Raw genomic sequence first — 12,805 nt, 5'->3', positions numbered from 1 at the left:
GATAGAATCCGTCTGCCTGGATAAGGGTGACTACGAATTAACACTGGATATGAGCACTGGCTTGGGGATGTCCCATGAAACGCAGCGAGAATGCCATTCACATAAGCATGCGCAGGATCAGGGGGTCGAGTACTGTCTGCAGCAGTAACAGCCATCCTTGTTCAAACAATGGCAGATTCTGCATGGGCCAAAAACAGTGGTGTGAAAACGGTGTGAAGATGGTGTAAAATGGTTTAAAACAGAGGTGGATTCCGCATGGGCCAAAAACAGTGGGGTGAAAACAGTGTGAAAACGGTGTAAACCCTTTTACACCCTTTAAAACCATTTTACACCATTTTCACACCATTTTCACACAGCTGTTTTAGGCCCATGCGGAATCCGCCAATAATGTGTGCCAAAGCTTGCGATCCACAGCCATGACTTGATATACCTGAGTTTGGTCATTCAGGACGGACCTTCCAGTTTCCATCCTATGTCCCTTTACTTGGAAAACTAAATAAAGGCTACTTCTGAGTAAGAGTGTACAGAAGGGGGCTGTGCGCGTGGTGCTGAACTGCAGCTGAAAAGGCACTGACCCAGTCAAGTGACTTATCGTGTCTAGGCAGGTAAGCTGGAGGTAGCACCCACTTAAAAGCAGCTTTCTCCGGTCTGTTCCGTTCACTCATGCAGATCTCAGTCCTAGTAAAAGTATACATTTAGAAGGCTGGCCCCATCCTTTGCGCCATAGAAGCTTCCCATACGGATGAGCTGGTGAGATGGCGCAGAATGATCACTAACCTTTGGAAACTTTGGTGCCTTTGGTAACAACGCTGAAAGATAACGTCTTACTTTCATTACCTGGGAAGCAAACAAAAATTGTTACTTTGGCCAAGACTTGAAATCTCACCGAGACCCTAGGAACAGGAGTAACTTTGTGGGACTGGGTGGGGGGGTGGGGTAATGGTGATTGGTGGCTTGCCTTCCTGGAGGTCCGGAGGCAAAGTGGCTGAAGGAGAGGTTCACAACAGGCAACAGGCTGAGACGCGGGAGAAAGAACAGGAGGGGGCAGCGAGAGAGGTTGGATTTCATCTATTGGTTCGAATGAACGAAGCAATGGACAGCAGCCTTCTGGTTTGTTTGGGGGCCTCCTGCCACACGCAGGTGCTGAGCATCAGAGTCCTGGCAACAATTCCAGGACTGTTTCAAATTTAGAAGACCTTGTGAAATGAAAGCATGGCTCCTGGTGCTGGAACGTGCATGACCAGGGTATCTGCCTCCTTTCAAAGGCCTCCCCCCCCCCCGCCACCCCGCTCTCTCTCCACCCACTCCTATCCAGTACACGCTGCAAGTCGCCGACGAGCTGTATTTATCTTATTTTGCTTACAGGGAAAACTGATACGGACAGAAAATAATTGCATTTCGTCGTTATTTGCTCAAGAGTCACGATACACGGGGAGGGGGCGGATCTGGATTTTATCGACCTGTGCGAGATGCACCTTTGTCTGGGGCGCCCCGAATAAACAAGCCTGGTTCTTAGGAGCCCCGTGGTCTCATTCTTTTTGCCGGCCAGCGCCCCAGCTTCCGTTTCTCCTCTATTCGGGTCCTCTTGAGCTCTGAGGGCATTTTCGAAAGGCAGAATATCCTCATCTAAAGAGATCATCGAATGAGCCGGTTCCGAAAGAACAAGGATAGGATCGCGCCCTACAGGGAGGGGGAAGTGGAGGGGAGGGTGGTTTGAGCGGAGATGCCCAGCTTGAAACCTTGCAGCGACATTGCTGGGAACACCTCGGAAGGAAGGAGTCTCCCGTGCTGAACAGATCTTTGCTGCAAGCCAACCATCTCTTCTTATGGCGCCTGTAGGTTAGAAATTGGGGACATCGAAACTCCATTATCTGGTAAAAGCAACCCCCCCCCCACACACACACACACCACCGCACCCCCCCGACTTTGACTAAGGAGCCCGTCCTTTCAGGATTGCAATGCAGTCTTAAGAAGTCTACGCCTAAGTCCACGTACTGTGGAACTGTTTTTTCAGAGAGATGTAAGGAAATGAAATATACCTTAAAAACAAACCTTATGCTAGAAGGAAGGCGATTGTTCCCCGTCCCTTCTAGGCACACTTCAGAATTATTGGAGATCTGAAACGTCTGGATGAGTACAAACCCGGATCTGAAGGGGAGGTCGTCCTTACTTTGAACTCAGATTCAAGGCGTTTGGAGGGCAGGGTTCAAACCAGGAAAGGTTTATGCCATTCAAAACCCAGTCGAATACATTCGATGAGGAATGGGCTGGAGAATGGGAGCCCTGATCCAAAAACCACTCCTGCCAAGAGCCCTGTTGAAGTCGGTGGGAAACGCTTTCCATAGTGCCCAGCAAAAGAGGGGCGCAGGATCGCTGCCACGTCGGGGGCTGGGGGCTGCATTAAACCGATTATGAAAGGACGGTGAATCTGACAAGGAAGGAAGGAAGGAAGGAAGGAAGGAAGGAAGGAAGGAAGGAAGGAAGGAAGGAAGGAAGGAAGGAAGGAAGGAAGGAAGGAAGGAAGGAAGGAAGGAAGGAAGGAAGGAAGGAAGGAAGGAAGGAAGGAAGGAAGGAAGGAAGGAAGGAAGGAAGGAAGGAAGGAAGGAAGGAAGGAAGGAAGGAAGGAAGGAAGGAAGGAAGGAAGGAAGGAAGGAAGGAAGGAAGGAAGGAAGGAAGGAAGGAAGGAAGGAAGGAAGGAAGGAAGGAAATTTTCCACTTTTTGGAAGAGCAGAAACAAAGCCGAGGACCGCGTTTTTTTGAGGCCTGGCGGGCGGCGATAGCCTAGAGCCTCGACAGAGAGTAAAGGAGACCTGGGAGGAAATGAATGAAAATCGCCGGTCCAGCGGTTGACTCGCTGCTCCTCATGTTCTGAAGGTGAATTTCCAACACACGCACCCCACCTCACCTCCCCCATTATCCGCCCGTCTTTTCCCTGCAGTCACTGCAGGGGAAGGATGAAATTCTCACTCTCCAATTCATGTCCAGTTATCCTCCAGAGGAAACCGCACATAGAGAAAGGAATCTGGCGACGGCTGCGTAGGTGAAGGCAAACAGCATCTCCCCCAGGGCGTGAGGGACTGGGCTGCGGGGGGGGGGGGCTTCAGCTGTCTGGCGCCCTCCCCCCCGCCCTCCCCAGGCCTTTCAGAGACATCCGAAAGCGCTTAGCAGGAGTTTCGCTCTCCCGCCTCGGGACGAGTCTCCTTCCTGTGCGGATGCATTTGAAAGTGCGGCGAAGGGGCGAAATGCCGGAGTCCCGCTGATCTGCAGCAGGAGGGCTGCGGGCGGAGGTGCGCGGCTGAAACTCCCACGTGAAAATGGACCGACACCTGGACACCCCCCCCCCCCCCCCCCGCTTATTTGCAGCCCGTTGTCGCCTCTCGGCTGAAGGAGCCCTCCCGGGAAATCGTCGGGCTGGCCAGGAAAGGGTATCCCTGCACTTTGGCCACCGTTTGTTTGGGTGGCGCTCGAGAAGGCCCGGGAGGGCAAGGCGGGGAGTCGCGGGTCCCCCGGAGTCCGCCTCCAAGCTGCCTCTGCCCTCCCGCCCGGACTCTGGAGGGGGGATCCAGCCGCGATGCGTCGCTGCAGGAAGGGCCGGGCTGGCCCACACAGGTGCGCGCGCCGTCGCTCGTGGCCGCTGGACGACAGGAGGCGCTCTGCCACTTTGCACAAGCCGAGCAGCTTCCCGCCGGACGTCTCCCTGGCGTTGGCGCGCACCAAATCTCTCCGCAGCCTCTGCGCCCTGAATGAATCTCTCGCATTTTTTAAAAAAAAAAGGGGGGGGGGAGAGAAAAGGGTGGTTAATATTATTGGACACGAGTTGCCAAAAGAGTTTTTAAAAAAAGGTGTATTAAATCACGCCATTGGCTTTATATAGTAAGTAAATGCTTTGCTTCGACTTGACAATTTGGAAGTGTTTCTGATCGATATCGGAAATAAAATGCTGCTACTATAACTACTACTGTTACGACTACTACTGCTAGTACTATCGCTATTACCGCTAGTACTATCACTAATAATAATAATAATTCCACGTCTGCCGGCAATTATTTAGAGAACTGTTGAGGAAATTAACGAGAAGAACGAAGTTTTGCTGAAATAATTCCTTCTCTTCTATTTTGTGAGAAGGAACTACCCTTCTTTTATGACGCGCTTCGGGGATTCAACTGTGCCCCTCCGTTGGTGGGTTGGTCGGTTTCAACTCTGCTTCACTGCCCAATGGAACTTCCTTCTAAGTGAACGTTATTTCGGACCGGTTTGCTGGAAGGACGTTCAAAGAGCGCGCCGGTTCCTGTACCCGTTTGTTTGAAAATAAAACTCTTTGATTTCAATAGAATGTAATCCCAAGTAAATTTGCAATCCTAAACACTGGAAGTTATTGCCATGCAGATGAGGAATTGGCTTCCGAACAAACAGGATTAAGATAAGGGAGAAAAAAGTGTTTAGGATTCCAGCGCTGGGCAGCCCCAAATCTAGATTAAACCCCTTCCGCAGAAATTCTGGGGACTCAGAGAATTGCCTGATTTGGCCCAGGTCCATTAAGTTAATTTGAATGGAGTTTACTCCAGACAGTGTGTTTGGGATCCACGTGTTCCTCCGGAATTACAAACTTTAGCAAACAATTGCAAACCGAACCTATCCGCAGACTATCACCTCATTCTGCTTGCGGGTAGCTAAACAGACAAACCGGCAAACAGAGCCAACATTCTCCTCTTCAATTTATGGCGACTCTTTCCATATGTGTTCCATCAGGAAAGGAGACTTTAATTTACGGTGCGGGGCATATTCAGGAACAGTTTGTACTCTCTCGCTTTTGTCTTTTATTTCCTTAACAGCCCAGTTTCATCCCTTGTTCCCTCCTGCTGATTTCAGACATTTGTTTGTTTCAAGGATTTAACTTAATTCTGTTCTCAGATTTAAGAGGGAGGACACGGGGCGGAACAAAGAAAGGACAGGATAAGAGAATGCCGCCTTCTGTGGAAAAGTGTATCCCGTAAAGCCGCTGAAGGTAGCTTTGTTTGGTTCTTTGAAACAGGGGCATCCTTGATTAGCCTAACAGTAAGAATTTCATAAACATCTGCAGCTATAGAATTACGCGTACAACTAGTGGCTATAGAGGTGACTCTAGATACGCTCTTGCTAGGCGAATTAGAGAAACCACAGGGACGTGGAGGAACTAATAGACAGGTAGACCCGCAATTTATGTGAGGGAAGGTAGCTGGTCTGGATTTCATCATTTTTAGTCCTTCATGGAGGGAAAGAAACCGCATGCGGGTCTAAGCATCCTGACTTGGGAGAAACTCCCTGGATAGATCATGAAACTGGAATGATGCAGGTAGGAATCGGGCTATGGATGATGGGGCTTCGTTTTGCTCCATCGAAGGAACGGTCTGGTCCCCTTAGTTAGCTCGGCTGTGCCGCCATTCAGTCGTGTCCTCTGCCTTGTTGCCAATAGGACACGGGCAGCCTCTTGGAAATCTCAGGAGCGAAGGTTTCCACCGCCCAGGCCGAGGGTCAGCGCCGTTTTTTGTTTTGTTTTTGTTTTAAAGAAAGAATGCCGACTTTGCCCACTTTTGGGGACCCAGAATATGCAGCCCGGGAAAGAAGGGAAGGTCCGGTTGGGATGTTGGCAATGGAATCCAGTTGAGCCCGTGTGAGTTGCACTGGAACCAAGGGGGCTCCCCGACTCCTCCTGACAAAAGAAGCTCAAGTGGTTTTATCGGGATCTGCCTCCCGATACTTAGGAGGAGCTTGTTCCCAAGTACATGTAGGTGGTGGGATTGCAGCTACAGGCCCCAATACGGAAGGATGGGAAATGCTCTCTGGCCCACCCAGTCACATCAGGTCATTTGCCCCTAGCCTAGAAGGAAAGGCGCAGCCCCATCACTTGGACAGAGACCCTTTCCAGTCCAGGCTCTTGGCGAAGGAGCAGGAGTGGTGCTTAGAGGGTATCAGGCAGCGGACTCAGGTCCTCCAGATCCGTGGCGCCTGCGGCCCTTCCTATGCCCAGTTCCCGGGAAGTAACCCCCGCCAGCGTTGGGTCGGGCAGCCCCGAAACCTGGATCGAAGCCATTCGCTCCGGAGAATGAGCCTCATGGCTCCCCATGGGCATCACCTAGCAGTGCCTGCCTGCCTGCCTCGCCCCGGCCGTTTCTAAGGTGACTATTTGCAGGCACGCAGGCAGCCAGGCGGCGGGGCGGGCGGGGGGGGGGAGGGCTCAGCCGAGAGAGCAGCGAAAATGGTCGGCGTGACTCACCGGGGCTGTTTGCCAAGCGGAGGTTTCAGGCCAGCAGGAGATCCGCATTCATGGGGCCCTGGGGTGGTTGAACGTCACGCTTGTGACTCATTCACACGGCTGGGGCTCCTGGGTGACAGAGCAGGGGGAAAGTCAGGAGGCCAGAGGGGCTGAAACTGTCCCCACGAGAGGGACTGCGGGGCAATACAGAATCTGGAGTGGAGGGTGTGTGTGTGTGTTATGCAAAACCAACACCTTTCGTTTTGGAGTGGGGGGTGGGAACGCACTTGACTCACTCCTACCGCTCCCACAAGTTGAAGGATCTCCCCACTGCAGCCAGTCCCAGAGTCGGCGGCCTTTTCAGCTTTGTGCTTCCAACAGAGCAGCCTTCGTGGGTCGCCTTTCCTGAAATTGCTCCCCCGCTCCCGCCTTTGGAAAGAAACGAAGACAAAACTGGGAGGGTATTTTCCTGGCTTCTTCCTCCTCCCTCCCTCCCTCCCTAGTCTCTCTCGCTCTCGCTCTCTCCCCTCGCTCTCTCCCCCCCCCTTCCCCGCCACCCCGCCCGCTTAAACCAATTACACCGCTTTGCAAATAAAGTGCCGCCCCGGGGGAGTTGCAAGCGAAGTGGAACTGCCGTGTTTGCAGGTGCATCCGCGGGCTTTGTAGGTGCGAACGTCTTTGTGCGGCGGACAAATGAGGAGCGGCGGCGGAGGAGGTGGGCGCTGCTGCGACGTAAGCTCCACATCAGCTCCACTCCGCTCCCATCCCAGCCGGCACTTCCTCGAGCGGCGGCTGGCCACGCACCGCTCCCTGCCTCCCGCCCGGGGCTTGCGCCAGCCCTGCGCCAGCCTTGGGGGGGCTCCCTCGCGCGCCGCCAGAAGGGGCTGGATGGTGACACCGGGCAGGGGGGCTCCAGGATGTTAGGGGCTGTGAAAATGGAAGGGCACGAGACCAGCGAGTGGAACAGCTACTACGCCGAGACGCAGGAGGTGAGTGAGAGGGGCAGCCCCGGGGCAGGCGGAGGGCGGCCCTGGAGGAGAGCGGGCGCCAGCCCGGAAGGGGGTCAACCCCCTCGGGGGAATCAGCTCTCCGCTCCCACTCCTGGGGGTGCCAATCTACCGATTTCAACATTACAGCTGGCCGCAAAGCCAGGAAGAAATCCACCGAATTTCCAAAAGTCCGAAGGGGAGAACAGTGGCGATCGAGCTGAGGGTTGAATAGGAGGGAGAATTGCTGATCCCTTTTGTAGGATCGTGGCTGACACTTTTGCATGGCCGGGAGCGTCCCTCGAACTCCTCTTCCTCCCAAACGACCCGCCAGTTTGTTTTTGTTTTGTTTTTTCATTTTGGGCCTTGATGTTAAAGTGGGGAGTGGACGACTCACTTTGGGGAAAGCTTTCCGTCGTGTTGGCCACCTTCCCTTCTTCTACTTCTCTAACATAGCGTATACTGGGCAAAATAATAATTATTGAGTACTTCGCAGCACGCGGGCGGGGGTGGGGGGGAAGCTATTAAAAAACAAATTGGGAGCGATTCTCCCTATGACCGGAGGGTGGCGCAGCCGAGAATAGGATCTGACTCCATACCAGGAACTTGCCCTTTTTCATTGTCCATTCATATCCACGTTCCTTATTTTACAATATGCTCCAAAGAACTGAAAGAAAAGATCAAAGGCGGCCAAACGAACAACAGTGGGCGGAGGGGGCAGCAAATCCCCGACGGTGAAGCGGTCGGGCTCTCTAAGTGAACAGGGAATGCAATCATAGGAATAATAGCAAAAATAAATCTTCAACTTCGCAAAGGTCGTGTTAAAAAACAAAACCGTGAAAAGGGAAGCAGCAAGATAAAATGAATGAAAAGTCAGGGAGTGAGGGAGACTCAACCCGGCTGCAAGGACAAAGAGCCGATATTGCTTAGCGGTGTCTTACCAACCTCAATGTCCGGGTTCAGGCACCGCCGACGCAGGCTAAGGACTCCAGGTCAACATATGGGTTTGCGGCGTCGCTCCTATTCGGGCCTCTTCTTTAATACTGCAGGGTCAACAGGGGGCATGTTGATTAAAAATACGCCTCCCCCCCCCCCCATTCCCTGGCCCCCGCGTGAAAGCCAAGGCAGAAACAAACCGCTGTGGTTCAGAATTAATTTCCCGCATTTCAATTTTTGGTTTTTTTTTTTTAAGTATTCAGTTAAATATATATCATCTTTTGGTGTTTCTTAAAGTAGCTGGGCACAAAGTGGGAACACGAGGAAGACTGCTGTAGCAATCGTGAATGATAGATCATTTCTACAGGAAGTATTGCATGTCGCGTTGATAATTTCTAAAGGAGGATTTGCTTTGCATGTCGTTTGGGTTTGTTCGTCAGGGTTTGCAAATAACGGGCCAGGCCGGGTGTCCTCCTCCTCTTGGTGAGGTTGAACTAGCATTTAAAAAAAAAAAAACTTCTCTTTTTGGGAGTCTGGATTAGAACTGCAGAGCATTTATTGCCCTGCAGGCCTGGATTTATTGCACAACACTTAATTTGTGGTTTCATTTTTTGAAGCGGGAATGGGCCTCCGGGAAGAAAGGTGCGGGGGGGGGGGGAGCTTTAGGCTCCGGTCGCGGTTTTCCTGGCGCTGCCCCTCCTGGCCGCTCTGTCCTTCCGCCCTGCTTCTCGGGGGGAGGGGGGGCCTCTGAGCGGCTTCCCCGGCGTTTGGAGCGGCTGAAGAGCCGGCTTCCCCCTCCCTGCCAAGGCGGCCGCGCTGGGCTCCGGGGAGAGCTGAGCCGCGGGACAGGCGGGCTGTTCTCGCTCGCCCGGCAGGAAAGCCCGGCGGAGGGAGGCTCAGGCCTGCTTGGCCGCCCGAGAGGCGTGGAGGCGGCGGGCAAGGGCAGGCAGAGCGCGGTCCCCCGCCGCCCTTCCCGCGCCTCCGCCCCGCGGCCTGCAAGGGGCCCGCTGCCTCCCGCCCGCCACCTGCTCCCCAGCCCGGAGGCCGCGGGTTCGCCCCTGGGCCCGGGCGCCTTTTCCTGCGGGGCTTTGGGGGCGGCCTCTTCCCTCCTCCCGGGTCAGGGAGCCCACCTAAGCCGAGGGCTTCCCCGGCGTAGAGTCCAGCCGTTGAGGTCTCCGCCCTGGGGCGGCAATGGGGAGATCGGTCAGGAAATGGGGCTGGTGCTACCCGGGAGACATGTCCGGGGGAAGGACGGGAGCCACGGTTCAGGCGTAATATGGTTGCCGCGCTCCTATCCAAGCCTGCTGGGTAGTCATCGCGACTGAACAAAGCCCTCTTCTTCTTTGCCCGGAAACACGCGGCAAAATTGGCCCAGGATTCTCCCCCCCCCCACCGCCTCCAGTCCTTCAAGCACACGAGGTTTTTAGCCCTTTGTGGAGTGACGTCTCCTGGATCTGTTTTTCCTCAGCCAGAAGTCCCAAAACCGATATTCCACAGAATGCGTATTCATTGGGACCTGGGGGTATTTCCGTGCGGCCGGTTGCTATACGAAACCAGGGTGGATTCTCACCCGTGTTTCTTAGTGTGGGAAGCTGTGCGTGCGTGCTGTGCATGTGTGTGTGATAGTTACCCCGGGGTTCGTGTGTGAACGAGGTGGTGTTGGTGGGCTGGACACGGGATGGTGGGAAGGGGGGCGAGGTGTCTTCCCTCTTCCGGCTCTAACCGATGTCCCCCTCCTCAGGCTTACTCAACGGTTCCCGTGAGCAACATGAACACCGGCCTGGGCTCCATGAACTCCATGAACACGTACATGGGCATGAACGCCATGACCACCAGCGGCAACATGACGTCGGGCTCGTTCAACATGTCTTACGCCAACCCGGGCCTGAGCCTGAGCCCCGGCGGGACGGGCGGCGCCATGAACGGCATGTCTGCCATGGGTTCGGCGCTGAGCCCGGGCGGCATGAGCGCCATGGGCGGCCCTCAGGCCCCTCTGAACGGCCTGGGCGCCTACCACGGGGCCATGGCGCCCTGCATGAGCCCCATGGGCTACGCGCCGTCCAACCACCTGAGCCGCGCCGGCGGCCGCGAGGCCAAGAGCTTCAAGCGCAGCTACCCGCACGCCAAGCCGCCCTACTCGTACATCTCGCTCATCACCATGGCCATCCAGCAGGCGCCCAGCAAGATGCTGACGCTGAGCGAGATCTACCAGTGGATCATGGACCTCTTCCCCTACTACCGCCAGAACCAGCAGCGCTGGCAGAACTCCATCCGCCACTCGCTCTCCTTCAACGACTGCTTCGTCAAGGTGGCCCGCTCGCCCGACAAGCCCGGCAAGGGCTCCTACTGGACGCTGCACCCGGACTCGGGCAACATGTTCGAGAACGGCTGCTACCTCCGCCGCCAGAAGCGCTTCAAGTGCGACAAGCAAGCCGCCGCCGCAGCCTCCAAGGCCGGCCAGGGCGGGAACGGGACGGCGGGGGCGGCCGGAGGGGAAGGCAGGAAAGACCCGGCCGGCGGGGGCTCGCCTCTGCACCGCGGCCAGCACAAGGGAGGCCAGCTCGAGGCCGCCCCGTCCAACCCCGGCGGCGCCGGCAGTCCCCCGGCCTTGGACCACAGCACCGGCGCCAACGAGCTCAAGCCCTCCGTGGCAGCGGCGGCGGCGGCGGCTGCGGCGGTGGCAGCCGCCTCTATGCAGACGGGCCCGGCCTTGCCCTCGCTGGGCCATCCGGGCCACCCGCTGGGCCACCACGAGTCGCAGCTGCACCTCAAGGGCGACCCGCACTATTCCTTCAACCACCCCTTCTCCATCAACAACCTCATGTCCTCCTCGGAGCAGCAACACAAGCTGGACTTCAAGGCCTACGAGCAGGCGCTGCAATACTCCTCGTACGGGCCCGGCTTGCCCGGCGGGTTGCCCCTCGGCGGCGCCTCTATGGGCGGCAGGGGGGGAATCGAGCCCTCGGCCCTGGAGCCCTCCTACTACCAAGGTGTGTATTCCAGACCGGTCCTAAACACCTCGTAGCTGGCAGGGACTTGACGGGCCAAGCCGGCTGCAGCCTCCGGGCCTGGCCGCTCCAGATCTCCCGCCACACTGGCGAGGCGTCCCCCGCCCCATCCCAATCGTACAATCCGTGCGAAACGCGGAAGGTGGGCAGAAAGGGGGGGAAAGAGCGAAAGGACTGTTACTTTACTATTGTATCCCAATGCATCGTGTTTATTCTGTTTTGAACTGGAAAGTCCATCGGTTCCCCCTCCCCACACACACACGCACGCACACGCGCACGGACACACACACACTGTATATATCAGCCTTGTCTACCCCACCTCATGACCACTGTAGACTTTGGAAAGACAGGCAGACAGTGGATTTCTCCCCCTGCTTCCCCTTCGGTGTACCTTCACCAGATTTACAGGTTTGTGGCAGTATTTTATCCCGTGGAGATAAAGAACCAAAGCTAGACATTTAGATTGCGAAAGGGTAAGGAAGCCTTCGAGGATCATGCCAGTGCTGAGAAGCAGTCAGACCCGCCCCCCCCCCTCCTCAAGAGTGGTGAAGTGTGCAGCTGAACCGACAGGGAGCTTCAGCCGCCCTCCTGGCACTTAGGGAAACCGCGGGAGTCGTGGCAAAAGCACAACCCCTCCTCAGACGTTGTGACCTTTTGGGGAAGCCACCCTGGGGAGGTCCCAGACACAGCCCTCTGGTCTGCAGCCCGAGCGTGAACCCTCTGGGCTCATAACCTATAGCAGGAGAGTGGGGAGTTGGAGTTCCAGATGGGACTGCCGCCTCTCTTACGTACATTGCCTGGGATTGGGCTTTGAGACAGTCCCACAGGTCACTGAAGCCATTTAAGGGAGCTTTCTTGCCCCCACCCCAAGCTGTTACTGATGAGTCTCCTTCACCAGGAGATTTCCTGGCCACGTGGAGGATCCCCCCCTTCTTGAACGCTCCGGCCCTTCTTCCTGACTGCCGTCAAGGCAGCCCCCGTGTCCGGGGGGGGGGGGAAAGGGGGGGGCTGCAATCTTTCCGGCCTCCCCCGCAGCCTGGTCTCAGCCAGAGGAAGAAATTCTCCCCTTTTCCACAGATCATTCAGTAATGGGGAAGTAAAAATAGCCCCCCCCCCTCTTCCCGGGTTTGTTGTGGCCGCTGAATTATTGCCGTTGTTAGCACGTTCATTCAGTGTTAATGCACTTTCCACTGTTTTTACACAATGTTTTTAGCATAGCCAGACAGGTGTTTTTGTTTTAAGTTTTCCTTATTCCTTCTGTTGGCTTTCTCATTGCTCTTAATTTATTTGCATGGTTTATACTTTTCTTTCTTTTTCAGCTTGAAATTGCTTTCAATGACGGTTTTAAAATGACTCATTTTAAAGGGAAAAAAATTAAAATGTTAATTTTATAATAAATGTGATTGTAATGGAGAAAGCGTTTTGAAATTTTTTTTGAAGTTATAATTGACAACATGAGCCTCGACGCAGGCCCTTTCTCTCTCGAACATTTGCAGTCAAGGCCTTTCAATGAATTAAATATTATCATATTATGACGGGAGAGATCCGTTATTAGATGAACGGCCGCTTCCCTGTGGATTAAAAAAATTATCTGAAGAAGGCAAAGAGAAGGGAGGATAAACTACAGGTTTATTTTTCTTGCC

The 12,805-nt window shown here is 54.9% G+C and overlaps 1 protein-coding gene across 1 annotated transcript; it reads left to right on the top strand.

The window, feature by feature from the left end:
• Window positions 1–6,552: 6,552 nt before the first annotated feature.
• On the top strand, window positions 6,553–12,570 carry FOXA1 (forkhead box A1). Its single transcript, XM_048483216.1, has 2 exons — window positions 6,553–7,221; window positions 9,896–12,570. Exons 1-2 carry the CDS (start codon window positions 7,150–7,152, stop codon window positions 11,177–11,179), a joined length of 1,356 nt encoding a protein of 451 aa, XP_048339173.1. The 5' UTR covers window positions 6,553–7,149; the 3' UTR covers window positions 11,180–12,570.
• Window positions 12,571–12,805: the final 235 nt, after the last annotated feature.

Source organism: Sphaerodactylus townsendi, linkage group LG02 (genome assembly GCF_021028975.2).
Source record: "Sphaerodactylus townsendi isolate TG3544 linkage group LG02, MPM_Stown_v2.3, whole genome shotgun sequence".
Taxonomy (NCBI): Eukaryota; Metazoa; Chordata; class Lepidosauria; order Squamata; family Sphaerodactylidae; genus Sphaerodactylus; species Sphaerodactylus townsendi.
Note: the sequence above shows the minus strand (reverse complement) of the source record. Positions and strands in the feature narration are given on the sequence as shown.